Consider the following 23,461-nt stretch of genomic DNA (forward strand, 5'->3'; position numbering starts at 1 on the left):
AGCATTGCTTCTGGAAACTAGAACCACAATGCAGAGTTGAAATGGTGTAGCAGAAAAATGACAGTGGCAAGACTGGTTATAACCACAAATGCCATGACACAACATGTAGAAATTAAGCTGTGAACAGTGTGCAAGGGATAGCCTCTTAAATGCATACCCAGCTTATACATCTTGGCAGAGAAATGAGTGGATATGAGGTTGTGGTAGCAGAACATGTCAAAATCATCAGTGCCCATGGATAGGGAATTAATAACTGCCAGTTTTTTTTGGAATGGGTGAGGTACTGTGTGGAAATACTGCCACTATAGTACTCAAGTACAATGTCACATAAACATCAAACTGCAACATTACACTTTGATCTGCCATTTTAAGCATGTTAAAAAACATAAGCACCAACAGTTGCTACAGACAGCTCCGTAAGTAAGTAACAATTAACAACAGTGCAACTGTCACAGTGCTAAGCTTATAGCACAATATCTTATGCAAGATTTTACCTGGTTGCTTAGAAACAGTCCCACAGCAGTGGGAGGGGTTATGCACTAGCTCACTACAAGCTTTAAATTAAAGTGCCCTTGTCTTTGGTGTCACAGCTCTTTTGGTGTAATGCCAGTATGCTCCCTTTTGACTTTGGCTTCACTGCTCATGCTTAACAGATGGGACATACTTCTGGCCAAGCTAATTATAAAGTAATTTTACATGCTGCATCTGAAAAATAGTACTCTGAATGAATGCAGTGATTGCATAGGAGCATAGTCTGTTCACAACATGGGAGCCGGATTCACAAAAAAACAGTGTCACTCTGCAGCTATTTGCTTTCCTTAATCACGAAAAACAATAAGCAGATGTTTCAGAGGGGCCACCTCAAATAGTCACAACTTTCACCATTACGCAGAAATGCAGTATCCTTAATATAATCTGAAATATACTGTTCACACTCTGGACCTGTTCTTTGGCTCAGTGAAGTAATTACATTTACACCCAACCACAATTTATACCGACCTGAGCTGCCATATGCTTTCAGGCACTTTTCGGGGTGATTGGTGACTGTGGCACAGTGTCTACTGGCCTCATATGTGGTTTGTCTTGTTATAGATTCAAGCATGATGGCACTCAATAGAAAGATACAGATTAAACACAGTCAAGTATAAAATGTGCATGGGAAAGAAAAGATACCATTTGTGAAAAGTAAAATTAAAAAAATGTGAGGCTGTGATGGTCTGTTTTAGTAGAGATAAGTAAACTGATAATTATTTTACTTTTCTTCCTTTTCTCTAGTATCTTATCAGAATTTTACTATTGCGTGTTTCACCATTTTCTGTCAGAATTGCCACTCAAGTCTCATTTTTTTTTCAATTGCTTTACATGATATATACCCTGACGAGTGCTGAGGGTCATTTTTTTTATGCCTGTAAATTCCAAATTTAATACTCTGCTCCACAACAGACTAAGGACATCTGAAATAATGTCCTCGTGGCACCTTGTGGTTAAGGTATGTCAGTGAAGGGTATAAAACTTGCGATCTTTCAGTTCAGAGATTCGTACTTCTCACAGTGATTCGCAGCCTGCTCTTTATGCAAGTTCACCCTTGGAGAGTAATGTATAAATCATCAGTAGTCACAAAACAGTAATGAAAAATGGTTAATCATCCAACAGCAAAGTTAATTTAGGAAACGTGATTAATTACTGAGCCTCAGGCACAGTGACAATATTACACAATAAAACGGTTGTGTCTAGAGTAGATACAGAAACATGAATACAGTTATTGGAGCAGAGTCACTGAATAATAGCAATAACATATATTCTGGTATAAGATGATATTTAAATAAAAACATATGACTGGACAAGTATTCACTGAGCAGTTCTGATACAGAGTTACAGGAATATCCATAAACATGAGGACAAAAAAAGTACACTGAGCCCCTTTAAGTGTTCATAAGAACAATGTAATCCACATATCTGGAGAGAAGTATTGTACTTGCAAAATGGGTAAATATGTTGGGTAGGATTGGTATTATGGTTAAGGTATTGACCTCACAGACACAAAGTACAGAGTTTGATTCTGATCTTGCATACTGGCTAAGCTTGCACAGGCCCTTAATTTATAGTATTACATTAGGTAGCTCTAATACACAGCTGGTAACCATACTACTAAACAACGGTCAGCCATCTCATATAATATATAATGTGCCTTCATAAGCTGAAATAAATAAAGCTTTAGTGAGCTCAATTAAACCATCTGTTTTAATGCTACTTTAGCAATGACCCCACTACTTTAACTTAGTTCAGAAACTCATAATGAGTGACATCAGGTCAGAATGGTATCTAATGAATGCCACAGAGAAAAGCAAGATTAAGAGAACAGCACTTAACTGCATTGTTAGATGAAGGTTCGGATTAAAAAAAATGGATGCACATACTAGGTCAAATGCTGAAAGCTGAAAAAAGGAGAATTTAACTGTTGATGTGTAAAGATTAAAAATGAAGAAAGTCAAACTGCCATTTGTAGGTCAGTTTTTATTTATTGGCATTTGTTTACTGGGGAAGTCTGACTGGGAAAAGGCCCATTTTCAGTGGAGGCCCAGGGAGTAAAGCTGCAACAAATATAATTATGCACAGAAAACATTTTTATTTATTTAGTTGTCATTTATTAAGCAGCTTGGTGAACTGATCTACTGACCCTTTTCAGTCACAACCTGGGCTCAATGAACAGAGAGGCCATAAATAAAGGGGTATGTTTAAAGCAGAGAATTTACAGTGCTGTAGCACATTATAATATTGTATACAAAGTGGGAGACACAGAAGACAGAAATTACATACTATACATTATTTACAAGTTTTAATTATTTACATGATTGGACACGTTCTACTGTAATGGATGGCCTTATATTTTCGGATATGGATAATGTGCCTGAGAATAGCATTAAGATGGGAGATAGAAAATTCACCCCAGGGATCACGTCAGTTGCCCTGCTAGACAGGGGTTCAGGGAAGTAAATATCGTGGGAAGAAATAGCCAGGGAATTGTTATGGCTAGGCTTGTATAGGCCCTAGGGCCAATAGCCTAGTACCAACCTATGAACCTATGAGGGATTGGACTGGATTATTACCAGTGTCACGAAAACAGATACAAGTGGCTTCCTCCCAAATGTGTTTCCGTAGCGTAGTTTTGAATGCTGTTGGCTTCTTATATCATCTGGTATTTTATTCCAAATAACGGGACCTAATTTGGAGAAGGATCTTTTTCCATCTGCTGTATAAGGCTCTCAGACTTGGTACAATTTCTGAATAGTGTGAAAAATATATATATTGAAGTTACACAATACAGCAATGCCATTGAGTAGGTAGAAGTACTTGTTACAAGCAGTAAGGGTGTTTATACTATTCTGGGGTATCTGAGTGATGCGGTTTATATATCCAAGTAGAAGCAGAAGTGTACTGATATAGTTAACAGTATATCACTCATACGAAATAAAAAGTAAAGGAATGGTTGAGAAGTACATACACAAAGGCTTTAAGTGAATTAGAGATGGGAGGAGATACAAAACTGAAGGTATGGCAAATGCATATAGAAGCAGGGTGGTTGGTAGAGATATTGAAGGGAAATGGAGGAGTAAACTGGAATAGAATCCTAGGAGATGTAATCTATGAGATGGCATTTAATTTTTTTTTAAATCAGTAGTTATGAACTCCCTTTGTAGACAGCTTATTTCAGTAGTTGTTGCCCTATTTATATTGTGGAAGCTTCACTACAGTCTGTAAAATTAAGGCGGTCAATACTGATTCTCTACATGAAAAGTACACTGTAGTTGTCAGTCACTGTTTGGGGGGGCTGGGTTATTAAAGCACTATGTTTTGTGTTATGTCATGGTGTTTTTTTGTGCCTGAGAATAGCATTAACAGAATATCAGAACTTTACTACTGTTATGAATTTATGTTTAATGTTCCTGTTCCCTGTATTACTTTTGCCCTTTCAAGGTGTTTTTCCTTTCCCCAAGGATGTGTGGCTGTGCATTTGGTATATTTAAGTAGTGGCACATGGAGAGGGCAATGCTCCCAACATTTCTTTTTTGTTTTCTTAGGGTATGTTTTTCTTTTGCTTTGAAGAGACTATAATGCAATGTGCACATTTGGACTACACAGTGCATTTCTGGTGAAAATACCTCTTTGGTTTCTGCTACATTATGCTGTAGAAATTTGTGGTAGTGAATTCTCTATTTGTGATATTTCCACTACAGTGTAGTCACTGACTACATGAAGCCTTATTGACCTGAATATGTTAACCAGAAAGAAAATGTTGCTATAGTTGTGTGAACTGCCTCGCTGAAACACTTCTTAGCTTAGTACTCCAGTTCCCCTTCCCATTTTTTCCCTTCTTTGTTATGGTTTAAATTAATAAGGTTATTAACTAAACTGTTTATTAAGTAAAAATGATTTCTTCCTAGGATTTCAAACAGCTATTGGCTTTCTCTGGGCCGCAAGGAAATAGTGGCTTTGTAATGGTCAGTTCTATCATTAAACAGAAAAAAAATTAACATCGTGTCTATATGTGAAGCCAAAAACTGAAGTTCAGAAAAACATTTAAACAAGTCAGTAGGGCAGCACTTGGAAGTGGGTGAAGAACAGACTGGTTTGCTGATGGTGGTTCCTGAAGGAATTTGGGATAGTACCAGACATCCAACTCCTTTTACAATGGTGTGGATTTAGCACAGGTTAAGAACAAATACAGTAGGTTGCCGGCACTTCATTCCCAATCCATCATGATATATTGCAGGAAAACTGGAGACAAAAAACCTGGACCATGCAGACACAGGCTGCAGAAATAATTTCCTAGCTCTTCTCGACCTACACAACCATCTTAATACCAGACTTTGAGCATGGATATATGAGTCTCAACTTATGTTCACGCTGCAAAAGATCCAGTAGCAGGATGAAGGAGAGAGAGGTACAAAAAGCCTTTGTGTAACTTAATAGAGATGTCCAAGAGACTATCAAATTGCAGGCAGAAAAATGGAAAAATGTACTGCAGTAAATATACTGGTACAACTGCCATCTATCCAAGGAAGCAGTCACCAAGCATCCTGTACTTATTTAAGTGCAGCCTGATTTGACATCATTTAGAAACTATGAGATAGAAACATGAAACGCTGGGGAAAGCTGGCAAAAAAGAACCCATGACCATCCTGATCCACGCTAACATTCTGCTTCTGTACGACCGATACAGTTTCCAGTCACACTTCCTTCTTCACCTTTTCCTACAAACCTGCCTATTTCATGCATTTCATATTGCCCTATGACATAATAATTTATAGCTTCAGCAGTAGTGTGCTCCAACCCTCTGACACTATCACGGTATTTTAGTTTTATCTACCCTACTCTTTAACTATGTTCTGGCATTTACAGTACACTTGGTACTTGAGCTCTTTTTTTCCCTTTGAAGGATTTGGGCCAGTTTAACAAAACTGGGTGGCCCAGAACATTTTCTGTAAATACAGTTTGCCAATTCTAGTGAATGAGAGTTGTTTCATCAGTTTCTTTGCAAGAAAGAAATAGAGATTTTTCCCTCCAAGATGCAGCAAATAAATCTCAGTGTTGACTGCATTACTGTGTGTGTGTGTGTGTGTGTGTGTGTGTGTGTGTGTGTGTGTGTGTGTGTGTGTGTGTGTGTGTGTGTGTGTGTGCGTGTGTGTGTATTTCTGTCTGTCTGCCTGTGTCTGTGTGTATAGCAGGTTGACCAAACCAAAGCTAATTCTGTAGAATGTGTTCAAGGAATGTTGTTCTGGTGAAGTACCATTCATTCTCCAAGCTGTGTTATATTCCCTACAATTTCTTAAGACACTTATTCTTACAGGCACATTTTGCACTTATCAAAACCACAGATTTCTCATTTTTTTACAGCTTCTTATAGTGTCTTGCCACATCTAGTTTGCTACTTTCAAGTCTGTTTCCACCTAATTTATTTCCATTCTGAGGAATAGTCTCAGTAGTAAAAAAACAAAGAAAAAAATGTTGAGGTTGGGTTTCACCAGCAAACAATATTTTTACAGTGCAGCTCACTATAACTTAACACTCATTTCATTTCAGATTTTTCAAAACAAGCTAAATTACAGTCGTGCTGGAATCATATGTTCAGTTTTTATAAACCTCATATATAGGGCAGGGCATCTGTACACTACACAGCTGCCCCAGTATATTGTGTTACCACTCCTTCAATCCCCCTCGTTTCATGTGTTTCGAAATCAAGCTTATGCAGACTATAAGTTATATTTTCAGTGTACAAAATTAATCCAATTTCTTTTAAAAAAGCAAATAAAAAGCATTTAATATATATATAATATATAAATGTATATATTAAATTCTATACATGATCAAATAAATGATGTAAACATAATATTATTTGACCTGCATCTGTTTCTACAAACAGAGCAAGTCAAACTTATCCTGTGCTGAGCTCATCTGCTAATAACATTATATCATAAGGATCTGTTCATATTTTGCTGCAGAGGCACCCTAGGCAGATGACATCACATCTCTTCCTCAGACAGCACAGCTGGCTTCCATTTAGTGAATGTCAACATCATTTGATAAGTCTATTACCTGGGCAGGCATTCCATCCACAGAATGAACACATTTCCACAGCTGTGTCGATGTATAGTAATGCTGGCAACGAACATAATCACAGAAATTAATGCCTGTGGGCAGTAATACAGCAGACTACTGACTAGCAAATAAAACAGATCGTTAGCTTAGAGGTGGCCACGAACCATTCCTTCGACTGCTACCATCCTCTGGGTATGAGATACAGCAGAATAATGCCCGTCATTTCATATAGGCCAGGCATGATAATTCAAATAATAATATCAATCAGCGTAAGTCATCTGCCTGTACTACATTATCTTGATGGCTTCTTCACTCACCTACCAAAAAAGAGTGTATGATCTTGACTGGAGATGTACTTCATGGTTTTCCTGGAAAATTACCATGTACTCTTAAAGTCAGTAAAGACTAAAGTTAGCTAGTATGACTACAAGTACCTCACCTGACCCTCAAAGATAGCTGCCAGGTCCAGTACAGCACAGTTACAAATTCCTACTGAAGAAGTGGATTCAATGTGCACAATTAAAGTTCATTTTCTAAACATCTCTATGGAATTTCATATCAAATGCTAGTGGCAGTCACTGAGGGTCCCCCCCTTTATTATGACTGCATTACTGGTAAGTGTTGACATGGATGTTTAAAGGTCACCTTGGCATTAGCACCATTGTTAGGCATGTTAGGGCAGTGGAAACATGACGGCAGTTACCACTACAGAACTTAATATGTACATTCTAATAAATGAGATGCCATTGTCAGTTTGCTAGTGACCATTGTAATTTGCTCATTTTATAATGGTTAACATACTATGGAAAAAGAATTATGTAACAAAAGCAGACCATTAACCTGGCTTTCTCAACTGTGCAAACTTAAGAGTTAGCTGCAATCTGTACTTAAACCCAAACATGCACATTTCATGCCCAAATTATACCTGGAACATTTGTAGGAAATGTAGGACTTCACAAAAAATGGGGTACAGTATATACTAAAGACACAGGCTGGAGTAACAAGCATATGCCTGACTGCCTAGTAGGAACCTGCTGAATGGAATAAGGGATAAGGAAGCCCACTGCTTCCAGTATTCCTATGTGCAATAACAAAATCCCATTCCTTGTTCCCATTTTCCTTAAACAGCTTTTGCACAGAGGTCACTTCTTTTCTCTGCTTGCTTTAATAGTGTTACCTTTATGGGTAGCATCAGCAAAGATGTATTCCAGAGCCTCAAAATGAAATATTCCATAAGACTTAGAACTGCTGCTGTGTCAGGGATAATTGTGGTCTGAGCCATTCTGTGCTCTCAGCAGACATTTTCTTATCCTTGCCAGACCAATGGAAAGGAACACGGAGTCAGGGACATATCTACTTAGCAAAATGGCAATCTTAATAGCTACTAGGTGCCTACTCCTCTCTACCTCCACTCATCCTCCCTTGCTGGTGCCAGTGACACAGTCTACAGCATAGCACTATGACCACACAGGTAACAGTCTGACTTATAATACTACCTTCTCAGAAACAGGCACTGAAGTACCATTTATCTTGTTTATGTATGAACAGTGTGTGACATGTTCAAAACAAAAGCCTAGAAATGGTCCAGTAATACAAACAATTAAACAGACTGCACAGAGTTTCAGTTGTATTCCTGAAAACAAAAAAGCCAGGTTATATGTTCTCTTTTTAAACAGAATCAAACAAATGGCATCACTGAAAATATATGACTTTAAGAGGGCTGCTCATCTGCACATTTATCTCACCTAACAGTGCCTTAGGAATACCCTGTCACCCCTTTTATAAAAAGTACTTTTCAAGTTTAAAGTCAGAAGTGCTTTTCATGAAAAACAAGACCTGGGGGTCAAGGGTATTACATTTAGAAAACTGTCTCTTATTCACAAAGGCAGACAGTTATCTATGACAGTAACCTTTTCCATATACTAGTCTTGACCCAACTGCAATTCAAGATTCACCATTGTAAACATACAACACAGCTGTTGCCACACTCTCACAGCCCATACAGGGCACCAGAATCTGTACATTTTTTTTACTGGAGTACTGGGATATAAAAATTATCAGTTACCTGTTTTTCATATTTCTCATATTATCTGCTGTTGACTAGTTAGCAGATATTATGGCATGGCACCTCTGTGCCAAGCATGCCCAAGGATTGGACAAATATTTTCACAAATCTGATTGGTACAAAGCCTAATCCTTAAGAAAGGCTAAGATTTAATAGTGCCTACTGAATGTAAACAGTATCACAGTGGAGGCATACTGGCCTGTTACAAGTTTTAAGGATATAATCTGGCTGCAAAGTATTGTTATCAAATGTCTTGAGTTACTTTAATTTTCAGAAAAAAAAGATGCAAAGCCTCTGATTCATTATCACACATTTCAGCTTCCTTTTACTGCTTCTTTGAAAGAGTTTATTATTAAGTACTTGTTCTAGGCTGTCTGGACAACTAAAGGCAGAAGTCTGAATATGTTTCCCTTAGGATATTGATTCATAAAACCCTTCCCCCCTGCCCCAACACAGTTGCGGTCACCCTGGTACCCAGCTTTGATTGGTAGCTTGTGGACCACTGGGCAGAGGGGCCATGGTAAGACCAACATTTTGTGGTGGGAGGGCACAATCAAAATTGAAGTCCATCTCATCATTGTCCATAAATTCATTGAGTATGATTGATTCAACATCGCACTCCAAACTGCCATTGAACATCTCCAGGTCTAAGTCAGCAGGGAATCGATCATGACTAGATATAGGTGGGTTGGTAATCCCTTGGTAACAGCCCTGTCCTGAATCTGGTATGCCCATATGTGTCCCTTGACAAATGTATGGTTGAAAATGCCCATGGTGTGTGAGGGAGGCCATGCTACAAGTGTTTTGTGGCACATTCATAAGGCTGACAGAGCTGGATAAGGCACTGTTGTTGAGAGCAGCATTGTGACCAGCTGGGGGCGGATGATATAAACCATTTCCTTTAATTAAGTTTGACTGGCCAGGAAAAGGTGTTATGGCCAGTTCACCACCTCCGCCCATAATGGTGCCATGTCTTTGATTACGAGATGTCACAATGGTATGGACCTGTGACATCATTGGATCTGCTTGTGTTATCACAGTGTCCTTGTGAGAATAGGAATTTGATGAAAGCAAGTCTTGCAATGCAGAATTCCTATAGGAATTAATTGGTGGAAACATTGCCTGTTTATTTTCTTGTATAGTCTGCATAGGTGCACGTCTCATCATTGCCATGGCTGGCTGACTGTAAATCGTTCCACAGTAAGTATTTGCTGAAGCACCTAATGTAGGGCACTTATTATTGTAAGAGAAAGTAGAGCTCCTCTGTCTCAGTGCACCTGATGAAATATGCTGTGACGGACTCATGTTGTAGTTGTCTGGTATGTCTTCTAGAAGGCTGTCTGGCAGCCCTTCATTCAAGCTGATTGTGCCTGTCAAGTCAGCTAGCCGTGGCATCTCCACAGAACACCTTGTATTAACAGAAGGGGACAGGGCACTCGATGGACTTGGGTACATCAGTGGAGAAGATGGAGCTCCATCATCATCTTCCAGGTCATCCAGCTCATTGGTTGCCATAATTGGAGACAAATGGCCACTCAAAGTGCTGGCAGAAGAGTTCGCTCTTGATCTAAAGTCTGCCCAGACATCATACTCATCACTAGCATGGGAGGTTGGACTACCTGACCACTTCGCATGCTGTGAAGATGGACTGTCACCACCTCTTTCTTGTGCAGCTTCTGCGATAGCCTTCTTTTTACTGGCCCTTCCTTTGCTCTTCAGAAACTTACTGTTGTTGTCCATGGATACAGATCTTCTTCTCGGTGTCTTCCCTGTTTTTCCACCTTCAGGGTTCAACATCCACCAGGAACTCTTGCCAGTCCCTTCATTTTGGACCCGAATGAATCTTGTGTGCAGAGACAGGTTATGCCTTATTGAATTCTGAAAGAAAACAGAACAGAAGCACCCATTATCACTCAGTAAATTTAAAGACAGAAAAATGTAACTTTTATTGCAGATTATATATGAATGTAACATTTTAGTAGAAAATTGTATTTTAGTAATACACACATAGATAAAAGACATTTATAAGCTACTAAGAACATGAGTTGAGCATGAGAAAGTAAGAATTTACACATCTTTGTGCTGGTAATTTTTTATCCACTGACAACTGACTGGAGAAAGATCAGCTCTGAGGAAACCAGTTAGACATACCACATAAATCTGTGAATTCTGTCAGTAGTAAGTAAGGCATGATACATACAATATTTTTCTGATATTAAATTGTGATTACTTTGATGATTAATACCTATAGAAACAGCAGCAGATTACATAATGTCATTAGGAAGCCCCTCACCCAATTATTTGTAGGTCACACCCATTAACATTCTGCAAGGTTGCATGTAATGTATTTGCAGAATGTCATTAGGAAACCCCTCACCCAATTATTTGCAGGTCACACCCATTAACATTCTGCAAGGTTGCATGTAATGTATTTGCAGAAGGTCATTTTCTTGCAGTACAAGATGCACATCGTTAGGAAGCCCCCCGATCCAGTTATTTGTACGTACAAGTGTTGACATGCAACAAGGTTGCATGCTACTTGCATTTAAAGAATGCCATTTTCTTTACAGCAGTAATCTAAGACAGCCGCACCTCATAACTTACTCAGCAGGAAGAGACTGCCTGCCTGTAGAAACCACCCAACAAACAGAGAAGACCCTGTGCAGTAGTATTACAAAAGTAATTTTAGTAGGTCAGAATTTGCATTTGCACGCTGCAGAAACCCTTTTCTTGTCTTCTTATACTATTATATGCTCTGACACATTAATCTGTAAGAGCTGCTTAATTATTTTTTTTTGGGGGGGCTGTGAAATATCAAAGTCATAAGTAAGGACACCAAACTAAATGCTAGTTTACTACAGTCCTTGATTTGTGCTTGGATGTGAAGTTTATGAATGACAAACTGTGACCTGCAAAGCCTCTCAATGACATTGTTCTTAAAACATCAACTATGCAATATAATGAACATGTTTCGGAGATCTGCTAGATTTTAATTTCAGCCGCTGACACTGACAGTCACATATCTCTTAAACTGCAGGTTGATTTATCATGCCCTTCAACTGTCATCGAGCAAAATAACTATCATATTCATGGATACCAGTGCAATATCCTTCATGTGTTCTTCCTGGCCCTCATTGCAACTGCCTTTTAACTTACAGAAACAAAGCTGAAAAGCTTACATAATCTGAAATTTTACTTTCCAATGGACATTGCAGTGAAACAGGTAAGCAAGATTTCACTTGCTTTCGCACAAAAGCAAACAAAGCAATTTGGGTACAGAAGTGACAAACACAAGTAGCACTAATGGAGAATTTGGATGAATCATACCAGGAACTGTCTCCAGTAAAACACATTGCCTTCTTGTATTGTTCATAGGGCTGTATCATATAACTTTGACAAAAGGAATATAATTTATGTACATTACATAGAGACTCCAATATCACATAAGAAGAAGCAACATTGTATGTATCACACAGACTTGAATAACCCTTTTATTTTATTACTCCTAACTTACTATCAACAGATTCTTTCTTCTGACTGCACTGTACATGCTCATGGTTTGTTTTTAGGTATACTGTAGGCTATCCTAAAAATAGAAATGTTTGTCTTAGCAACGTATATTCATTTAATACAGGTTCAATAAGGAAATAAAATCATGAAATGCAACAGCAAAAGGATTTTCTGTGTTAATATGAAATGAATGCCAGATTTTCTCTTGCTATGATTAGAAATATAATAGAATAAAAAAAATTCACTGGAATGATACATTTTTAAAATAAATGCTGGCTTTTCTCATACGACACTAATTAGTGTCTAAGCATAAGATTCTCACTTTTGGAAAATGACTACATCAACCTTAGGTGGGGGGAAGGGAGACTGCAACAACTCCCAATTTGAACTAGAACTAAGAAAGGTTCTTAATTTCAAACCTTTTCAAAGTGGCAATTTGCATACATTATGCATATTTAGGCATAAGCTAATTGCATATTAATTTATTTTTCATTAGAATTTCAAAGCTCAGTAACATTTTTTTTTTCAGCTCACATTGAGAATATTTTTTTTTTATTTCTGTTTTTTTTTTTTTTGTAGCCGTCTAGGTTCTATGGTTCACTTTTGTTTTAGAAATTGGATCATTTCATCTGCCCACTTACAAAACAGGTTCTAGTCAACTCCTTCAAAACAAATTATGCACGTTTGACTTCAGTTATGAGCTTACTACAACAGCTTTTGCAGAAACAGAGATATCATGGCCAAAAAGACAACCCAAAGCATATATTGCTATACAGTAAAGAAATAGTCTGTACCTACAATCCAGTCATTCTTCTGAGATCACTGTAACAAGAATGCTTGGAAAATCTGTTTTCCAACATCAGTGTTCTTTATGTTATATAAAGTTATGAAGCAGATTGAACAGCCATGCATATTCCTGCCAAAATTTATATCAATATGTTTTTGTTACTTTTAAACTCATCTTTTTCCTTCTGTTTTTTTTTAAAATAACCTTCCAGTAGCAGACTTAAAGAACATGAACAAAGACAATGAAACATGAAAATAAATGAGTTCTTATTCTCCTTGAGTACAATAAAGTACAAGTGTATTAGGAATTTACAGTAAATTAAGATGTTTGCATAGTTCATTGTGGTAGGCCTCACTTTTGGCATTCCTGCCTGAAGGTAGCTTAGCAGGTTGGCCTGACTTACAGAACTCTTTACCCCTCTCCCCTAGGGCCTTGGGTTACACCTTTTTACCACTACGTACGGACGTTAAGGTATAAAATGTGCAACAGAGAACGCCATCTTCAAATCTTTCTTGCCATACACTTTCTCATACCACATGTTTCATAGCATTGTCAGGCAGTGAATAGAATAAATATAATGCTAATGCACCAATCAAAATGAAGCAGATAATTAGTATAATCCGCATTTGATTGGTGAACTAATTATGGTTCAGAATACCTCAGTGTCCATATTGTCCATTGTTTAAGGTCTTCTTTCAATCCTGCTTTGAATTTGCAATGTTTCCTGTTACTCTCCTTCTTGGTGATAACATTTAACAATTATGAATCACTGTTGCCAAAGGTTCAAGAATCAGACCTATCTTGACTCTGAAACGTATTAAGCAGTTTGAGGGTGGATGACTGCCTGTTGCTTTGGAGGTTTATAACAAATTAACATTTTACTTAAGAAAAAACATATCCAACACCAAAGAAGACTATGTAAAAGAAATACAAACATACCGGTTTAATTTGTAGGTCAAATCAACCTACTTCTTTATGGTACAGTGTTATAGTACCTAAATCTGTGCCCAATAGCAAATTCAGTATGTTTTTTGTAAGTTTTTCTAAGCGTACTCTGTTCTTGTGCATTTAAATGTGCATAGAGTATGTTTCCGAAAAGTAAATTGGGTAAAATGAACGTGCTAGCAACTTTCAGTCTAGATTCAACAGGAAGATAGTATATAACTCTGTACAGCCCAAGTAAGACAGTATAGAATACTAGTGCTTGGTTTGTTTGCCTTATTGATTATGTTTGTTATATAAATATCAAGTTTAAAGTCCTGCTCAAGAGAAATCCAAGATGCTGTACCATGTTGACTACCCGTGCTGCAGAGCCACCTATGGAACTCATGTTGAACAAGAACGATAACCTCCGAGTATCTCTGGAGTCAACAATGTACAGTTTAGGTGTATTCTGTATAATATTAGTGTATTTCAGCCAGTGCTGCAGTATATTACCCTTACCCCTGAGCTTCATATTTACTCAGGCAGCCTACATGGTAACATCTGCTGAGGGGGAAATACTGCGTTGTCAGCACCATGGATCATTTGTGAGGGCCCGCAATTGATTTCTTCATTCATTAAGTCTCCAGTTCTTGCTTTATCTAATTCAGGATTGTTGGGGTGGAGAAGTTGTTGGCTACCCCAGCGAGCACCATCACAAGGCAGAAATTAATCCGGGATGGGTGGTGCACATATACACACACACACACACACACACACACACACACTCGCACTCGCACACACGCACACGCACGCACACACACACACACACACACACACACACACACACACACACACACACACACACACACACACATACACAAAGACAAATACAAACAGTCACACTGAACCCACACCAATAGTGAGGTTTAACAAGAAATGGTACAACATGTTATAGAAAGTCTTAAATAAATCCAAGACTCATGCTCTTATGACCCTGCCTTAATTTAGCTGTGTGTCTAGGAGCTCAGAGCATCAAATTCCTTGTGGTAGCTATAATGATAGCGTTTTCTTTTATTTCATCACAACTCATGCTAATTTCATCAGGATTAGGACAATTAAGTAAATTATCAATTATAAAACATAACTCAAGTTTTGACCATTTTAAAGTTAGTTATACTAGTTAAGGAGTGCAGAGGCAAAGAATACCCCCCCCCCCATATTGACAACTTAACCATAAGCTGCAATTGGTAAAATACAACCATTTGAAATATATATTCTGTGGCTGTTAGGATTATGTGTAAGAAAACAACAATTGTTTGTAGATAACTCTTTCTAGTACCTGTAGCAATACATAAACTGGTGCAATGCATCTCAAAAAACACTCATATCCATTAATCAGAGTTTTATGAACAATAGTACAGCTGTAGGTTTCAGTTTCCTTGCTAATATTTTGGTAAAGCTGCAGTCTACATGGACAGTTATTGCACCATCTAGTATATTTATTCTTTGATTCAGAAACCGGGGTGGCAACTTGTCTGCTGTAGGAGATCCTTTCACTTGAACTTTGCAAAAGAGTTTCTTTGCTTTAAGTGGCTCTAGTTTGAAAAATAATAAGTGACTAAGGACTGAGATGGTTCAGAGGAGGTATGAGCTGTGGTGATGGAGGCTATGAAAACATGTTTGGGGGCTTATGCTAGAAACAACTCTTGCAGTGGGCTGCTACTGTACTGCATATATATTCAGGGAAGGGTTTATTTTTGGCAACAGAGCTGAGTGCTAGTGGCATAATAAAGAAGTATTTTATAAACACTTTTTGTTACATTTATTTCACAGTACTTTGTGCACTATCATGTACTGATTGCTTTTCTGTTATAGTTCAGAGACTTCACCACTGTCTAACCAAATAGTGTTGAACTGTTCTGACATTCAGGGTTGAAATTTCTTTTTATTCCCATTTTAGTGGAATGGTTATATTAACCATAGCATGCAAGTTCTTTCTAAAGAAAGTTGTCCAGCTATTGTACAGTTTCTGTTTAGAGATGTCTCTGCTGGAAGAGGAAGAAATGAGCAGCCAACGGTATACTCATCTTAGTCGGGGGGAGGGTTGGGGAAACCTAGCTTTGAGAAAGGACACTTACCATGGCTAGAAATCATTTCCTGGGACATGTGCTCCTGAGACAGTGTAGGCTAGAACCCTATCAGGGTGGCATGGAAGGGAACAGATAAAACAACAACCTGTACGGTTTACATTCATTTACCCGACTTGCACTCGGTCGAGTGATCTCACCCGCTTAAACGAAAACTCAAAATGCCAAATTCTGGAACGCCCAAAATAAATCCCACATTTAAAACTCCCTACCATTCTGGACCTAGGAACAAGTGTCAACATGGGTCGAGAAGGGGGAGAGATTTCTCTGTAGGACATATTGGTATTCGGCATTTTCAATGTTTGTATTTCGGAATTCGTGCAAAGTGGATCCAACTGAGTGTAATACGGGTAAATGAATGTGGACCCCCTGTGTAGCTTTCCTTCCTTTTTTCCATAATATAGTCTGAATCCTTAGGAGATGAAATTATCTTACCTCACTCCCGTGCATCAAATCCTGTTAGCCTGCATACAGAGTGGCAAAACTCAGAACTGCTGTTTAAATTTCAGAATTTTTGTCTCAAACTTTCTCCTAGTGTCATGTTTTGGTTTTAGTTATATTACATGTTTTAATTACATGGCAATAAGTAGCTCTTTCTTTTATTGCAAAACAGTGCTTACATTATTATTATTTTTTGAAAATACAGGAATAACTTAGATAACGTCTTAGACCACTACTTCTGCCATTGCTATCAAATTTCTTCCCTGTGAGACTATAAAGTATAACAGCTGTGAAGCTGTCAAAGGTTTAATAGATTTATTATCCAGGGGAGGGAAAGAAAATAGCTATAAGTTACAGTACACAGTAAAAGGCATATGAATTCCAACAGATATATACCTCTAATAGTTGGAAGACAAAACAGACAGCTAGAATACATTGCTGAAAGGGTTATTCCTTGGCCATAAACATGAAAATGTGATGGTAAGGTTAATTAAGGGCAAGGATTACAAATTCCAAAAGGAAACATGATGAGACTTCACTCACACCCAAAAGTGTGTGTGCTGAGATAATTGAAAAGCAGAGAAATGCCACAGAGTGGATGAAACAACAAAACCATGTTTTATATGTGGCAAGATAAAGACCATTTAGTAGGGAGGAGAACAGCCTCTGGTTAAAGGAAATGTTGTATGCAAAGTACAGCTAGTTTCTTCAGAGCTAGAAAAAAAATGTTTTCTAACCTACATGCTATTAAACCTGACTTACATCATTTAATTTATATAACCAATCCAGTGAATCTCTAATTCCCTCAAGCATTGTTAAAATAGTAAAAAAATATACAACAGAGTCTTCATCACCAGATTAACAGTCAGCTAATGGAACTACTGCACCAGGCCTACATGTCTGAAGTAGGCCCTGCTGCTTGCACTACTAGTTCAATCTGAAATCGTTTGTTAACATCACGCCAAATAAATAGGCTCCTTATAATTTTTAGCCCCAGGCCAAAATGGCCTATAATCTAACACTGATTATCTCATTATATGTTTCCCAGTACTTAAAATACATATTGCAATATTCAGTCCCTCTGCTCATAATAAACATTGTATTAATTAAAGGAGTTTCAAAAATAATCAACAAGTCATTAAAATTTATAATGAATGTGCATGTAGAACTCATCTGGCATTCCTTAAGTATTTATTAATTCTACTGTTATTTCACGTCTTTATAAAATGGATTATTTCACTTACTAAAATGAACAGTCATTTGTTTAATAATTATGCAGGCTACAAACTTGAAATCTATGAGTAACCTTATGCACAGCTTGTAAATTAAATGCCACTCTTAGGGTTACAGATAAGCCATTAAACTAGAAAAAAAATGGCAGCAAAGTTTGAGTGATGCAGATGCATTAACACATGTCACTCACACAAGGGCCTAACCATACCTTCTGGCTTGCACAGATTTTTTCTTTTCTGGTAGTGACCTCAAGCCTTCAGTTATTTTACAAACAGATTCTCATGTTAACCAAAAGCAACAGTAAGTGGAGTATCATAAAACAAAACAGAAGAAAGAATCATCTTTTATATCAAGGTGTTAACATCATAGCTTTCAACCTTCCATCTCAAAAATGAGGAACACTATCTCTCATAATGAGGAACAAATGGGCAAAATGTGGATCACTTAGTAACAGCATGCTAACAGCTTTAACAAAGCTCACAGGGGGGGTTAACATCAGTTACTTTGTACCTATTAAGCATTATTTTTATGAAATAATATGATTCAGTATTATTTACCATGGGTGTCAGTTTAAAAAAGTGTTAACACTGATTATGTGGTGGAAGCTTTAAATGTTAAATGGACTTTAAGACTCACAAATGAGGAACATTCCTCATAATGAGGTACACTTCAGAGGTGTGGTTACCATGGCTACTTTACTTAACCTTCTAAGTTATTAACTTTCCTAAGAACCCCCCCCCCCCCAAAAAAAAAAAAAAAAAAACAGATCAGGATTAATTCTGTTCAATTAAAAACACCCCTCTCAAACATATTTATAATACTGAATGCATTTTTATTTATTAAATATTTTAATACTGATTCATTTAAAACCAATCTTTTCAGTTCCTTCGGTATCTTCTCTTTTTTAACTGCAAGAATTTATTTAAATTATTAAAGAATCAATTGTCTTAACTGAATCACTGGCTTTGATTCAGCTAACACAATTGACTTTACTGGTAGACATATTTTGACTGCATATAAGTCACTAAACAAACTTTGTTCAGTTTAGAATTATCCATCCTCTTAGTCACAATGAACATATCAGCAGAAATAAAACGTATTTACTTCCCTCCTAACCCCACCCCTATGTTTAATTGTCTGGATACTTATTACAATAGAAGTCAAGCAATTAACATTACAAATCAACCTCATGTTTATTGTAACTAAAATTATTTTAAAAAACAATAACTTCAATTTGTTTTGCTAAAATCTGTAACTGTTTAAAAACAGTATTTAATATACACATCTTCCATGTGATTTATTTTCTTTATTTTCCAAACCCGATGAATTTTACAATATTTTATATGCATAATGAGATCTAGCGATTCTCAACTATTTTGCTGGAATCATCTGACAAAAGTTCATTCTATGACTTGTGCTTGTCTGATCTTCCACTACCTTCCTTCACTCTTCTCTACTCTTTATCACTTTCTTCTGCATACCATCTCACTAAGCTTTTATCTGATTGTGAAAGTGTTCATTTTTCAATTATTATCAGTTTGGTACCTTTACATATGAAATCTTCTTTGCTTTTTGATATATGACCTGATGACATACCATTACTCCTGCATTGCTCTTTTGTAAATTTTGCATTGTTATTTTCAAATTATAATGACTGATGAATCTGAGTCCTGTCTCCGATTCCCATCTATTTGATTCCCAGTCCATTTCAAATGTCTTGGACAGGTCATCTCTGTCAGGAAGATTTTGTTAGGCACAGTTTTCTATATTAATTTTCCTGATACACTGTTGGAAACTCCTGGTGTTCTGGCTGAAGTATGATTCTCAATCTGGAAATATATAGCTGATTGATAAGTATATTTCTTGGCATTTTAACCTTTCAGAGTTCTGCATTGTCTTAATTTTGCCTGACTGAATTATTTTATATATTTTCTGGCATTGTTTTCTGTTTCTCATCTGTCCTGAAACTTCTTCCCCCCTATTCCTGTGGTGAAGTTTATAAAACTGGTCTAACAGCTTTTGGGTTATCTGATTGCTTCAAGGCTTGTTGATTTAAAAATAGTTTCTGTTTTCAAATTCCTGCATACACTGTTGGAAACTCCTAGTGTTCTGGCTGAAGTGTGATTCTCAAACAATCTGGAAATATATCGCTGATTGATAAGTATATTTCTTGGAATTTTAACCTTTCAGATTTCTGCATTGTCTTAATTTGCCTGACTGAATTATTTTATATATTTTCTGGCATTGTTTTCTGTTTATCATGTGTCCTGAAACTGCTTAGCCCCTATTCCTGTGGTGAAGTTTATAAAACTGGTCTAACAGCTTTTGTGTTATCTTATTGCTTCAAGGCTTGCTGATTTAAAAACAGTTTCTGTTTGCAAATTCCTGCATACACTGTTGGAAACACCTGGTGTTCTGGCTGAAGTGTGATTCTTAAACAATTTGGAAATATATCGCTGATTGATAAGTATATTTCTTGGCATTTTAACCTTTCAGAGTTCTGCATTGTCTTAATTTTGCATGACTGAATTATTTTATACATTTTCTGGCATTGTTTTCTGTTTCTCATCTGTCCTGAAACTGTTCCCCCTCCCCCACCCTATTCTTGTGGTGTTGTTATAGTTGGTGGCTTTGCAGTTGCCAGCCCCTACTGTAAATTTCATCTGGGACACCCCTCACAGTCTGGTGTTCATGCTACTTAATACAGAGAGAACATTTGAGAAGGCTAACCCACTTAGGTTCTTAACCTTGAATTTTTCTTCTGCTCCTCCTTCCTCTCTCCTTGCACTTTAATAACAAAAAATTGCACTTTATTTTGCTTTTGCCTCTTCTTAAAAGACCTCAATTGTATTTATTCTGCTCCATTTATTACTGCTTGGTAGTAGCCTGATTAAATTGCAACTGTTACTCTAAGCCTTTTGGTTCAAGCACTTTGGCTCCAGACCAGTTGTTTTACATTATGAAGGTTTGTGGTCTGCACTGTTGTGGCAGGACAGGTAGCTTACATCCTTCTAAGTTGGGAATTGCTGATTGAGGGCTCAGTGTCTGTTATTCTAAAAGTGTATTAGTTCTGGTTAAAGCACTTGGGCTTCAGGACAGTTATTTTTCCTTAAAAAGGTTTGTGGTCTGCACTCTTGTGTGAGGTGATTCTGCCCTTCTGAGGTAGGAATTTCTGGTTAAAGGCTTATTATGTCTGCTTATTTGAACTGTTTATTTCTGAAATTGGTGCGCCTTGTTTGCTGTAGCATAGACTAGATTCAGGCATCCTGAATCTAGTTTTGTTTGTATAACTTCAGCACTAATCCAGGCCATCATTTTTGGAGAAGATTCCCCTGCACTCTAGTGGCAAGAGTGTGCAGTTAGAACTTGTCTGATTGAAGACTGATGGAACAGGGCTCAGTTTTGAGCTTTTTTACTGGTTAATTGGTTTAAATCAGTTTGCTCATTTGCTACTGTTATATAAAAAAAAATGCTTAGCTAGGGTTAAACTATTCCCGACGCCGTAAGATCTGCTCTTCAAATTTTCCCTTAGAACTAGCCAGTTTTTAGTTTTAGCACTCAAATCTGTTTCTTTGAGCTCAGCACTTGTTCAGAACTCATGGTAAGCACTAAATAAGCAACAAATTCCTACAGCACTCAACTTTCCTCACTTGACTAGTAGAAAACAGTTTTAGTACTTAATAATCACCTATCCAGCTATGTCTAAGGGTCAGCTCCTGGTGTTTTCTCCTGTCTACCTGCTGAATCTGAGCATCTTGGGGCAATGCAGCAATTGCCTCATTTACAGAGACAACCCTCTCCTCCTACCACCCAACACTACAACCTGTGAGAGATGCACTTATATAGCCAAACTGGAAGCAAAGCTCTCTTCACCCAAGACTGGATTAGACAGTCAAGAGGAGAAGGTAAACACTTGCACCACACCATACTCATCACATAGTCCCTCAAAACCTACACTACCAAAACACACACATAGAAACACAAAACCTACACCTACATTCGCGGAGGCTCTCAATACAAATCTGCTCAAGCAACAGAGACCTCCAAAGCAGAAACGCAAGCAAACTCCACCCCCCAACAAAACACAAATGACACATAGCCCACAAACTCAGTGTTCCACTCAACCACAGCCCATAAGGAATAACAACGTACCCAACACTCTAGTCATAGGTGACTCTATAGTCAGGCACACTGATGTTCCACTCACCAGGCTAAACAAGGAAAAAGTTACTGTCAGCTGCCTGTCAGGTGCCAGGATCCGCCACATAATACATGCACTCAGGTCACTTCACAAGAAGTACAAATATGACTCTGTCATCGTCCATGTTGGTGTGAATGACCTGAGACATACCTCCCTGGACTACTTGAAAAGAGACATGGAGGAGCTCTCCGATCTTGTGGCCCACGCAGGTATGACCCTAGCCCTGAGTAGCATCCTGCCATCACCCAGAATGATACCACAGTACAAGGACAAAATGATTGACTTCAACAATTGGCTAAGCTTCTGGTGTCATTCTAAGGGGATCCAGTATCTGTCTGCCTGGGGTGACATGATCGACAGACCACGATGCTTTACCAGAAATGGCCTGCACCTGTCGCCCTTGGGATTCCAGATACTGGTTAAGACTCTTGCCACCCCTATAGTGCCTTTTTTTAGGTAAAGTTCAAATGACAAATTCACCACCGTAATAGGTACAAGCACGCAAAATCTGAGGGTAATGCTACTCAGTGCTAGAAGATTAAACCTCAAAATGCATTCACTCAAGGCACTCCTTAAAATGAAGAACATCGACATCTATGCAGTGACAGAGGCCTGGTTCAAGGCTCCAGAGAGCACCCCTGCATTACCAGGCTATAATTCGTACCACACCTTTCAGCTACCTAACCTGGACTGAAACACTAAAGCCGGAGGAGTGTCCATATTCATTAAGGATATCCACACCTTCAGGCTAGTATACAAAACCAACTGATATTGCCAACATCCTGGCAGATAGGTTCAGTGCTAACTTTACCCCCCCCCCCCCTCACCACCTAAAGGGCCCATCTCTATACCAAAAGAATGCAAAGTTCCTGTAATCATGGCAGCATAGATAAAAACACACTCTCCAATGCCAAAAACACAGCATCCATGGGACCTGACAACATCCCAGGCTGCGTTCTACATGAACTGCAGAATGAACTGGCACCCCACCTAAGCACCATGTTCAATCATAGCCTCACCTCAGGCTTTGTGCCCACTGATTGGCACACAGCGATGGTTATCCAACTCCACAATAGGGGAGCCAAAACGAACCCCGGGAACTACCGCCCCATTAGCCTAACAAGCCTGGTCTGCAAGGCCATGGAACGTATCATCATGGAACTTATAAACAAAGACAGTGGCAATCTCCAAATTCTGGACCCCACCCAGTTCAGGTTTGTAAAAGGCAGATCATGTCTCCTAAACCTGACAGACTTCTTTGAAGCAGTCACCAAAGCTGTAGATGAGGGTAAGGTGGTTCACACAGCCTATCTAGATCTTGCCAAGGCTTTTGACACCATCCCCCACTCTGGAATTATAAATAAACTCACTAAGCTAGGTATAAATCCCTATGTCACAAGATGGGTTGCCAACTGGCTCACTGACAGAACCCACACTGTGAAAGTACCAGACTCCAAATCTGACTTCAGACATGTGACAAGTGAAGTACCATAGGGTTCAGTCCTAGGTCATCTCCTGTTTGGTATCCACTTTTCTGAAGTACAGGCTAACACAGA

The 23,461-nt window shown here is 38.1% G+C and overlaps 1 protein-coding gene across 1 annotated transcript in view; it reads right to left on the minus strand.

The window, feature by feature from the left end:
* Positions 1 to 5,672: 5,672 nt before the first annotated feature.
* Positions 5,673 to 23,461, minus strand: part of LOC122792279 (forkhead box protein O3-like) — a 558,328-nt gene continuing 540,539 nt past the window's right edge. Inside the window, exon 3 of the mRNA XM_044060045.1 lies at positions 5,673 to 10,540. Within this exon, the coding sequence (XP_043915980.1) occupies positions 9,125 to 10,540 (1,416 nt within the window). The 3' untranslated portion in view covers positions 5,673 to 9,124. The remainder of the gene's footprint in view (positions 10,541 to 23,461) is intronic.

Source organism: Protopterus annectens, chromosome 1.part2 (genome assembly GCF_019279795.1).
Source record: "Protopterus annectens isolate FY-2018-M chromosome 1.part2, PAN1.0, whole genome shotgun sequence".
NCBI lineage: Eukaryota > Metazoa > Chordata > Ceratodontiformes > Protopteridae > Protopterus > Protopterus annectens.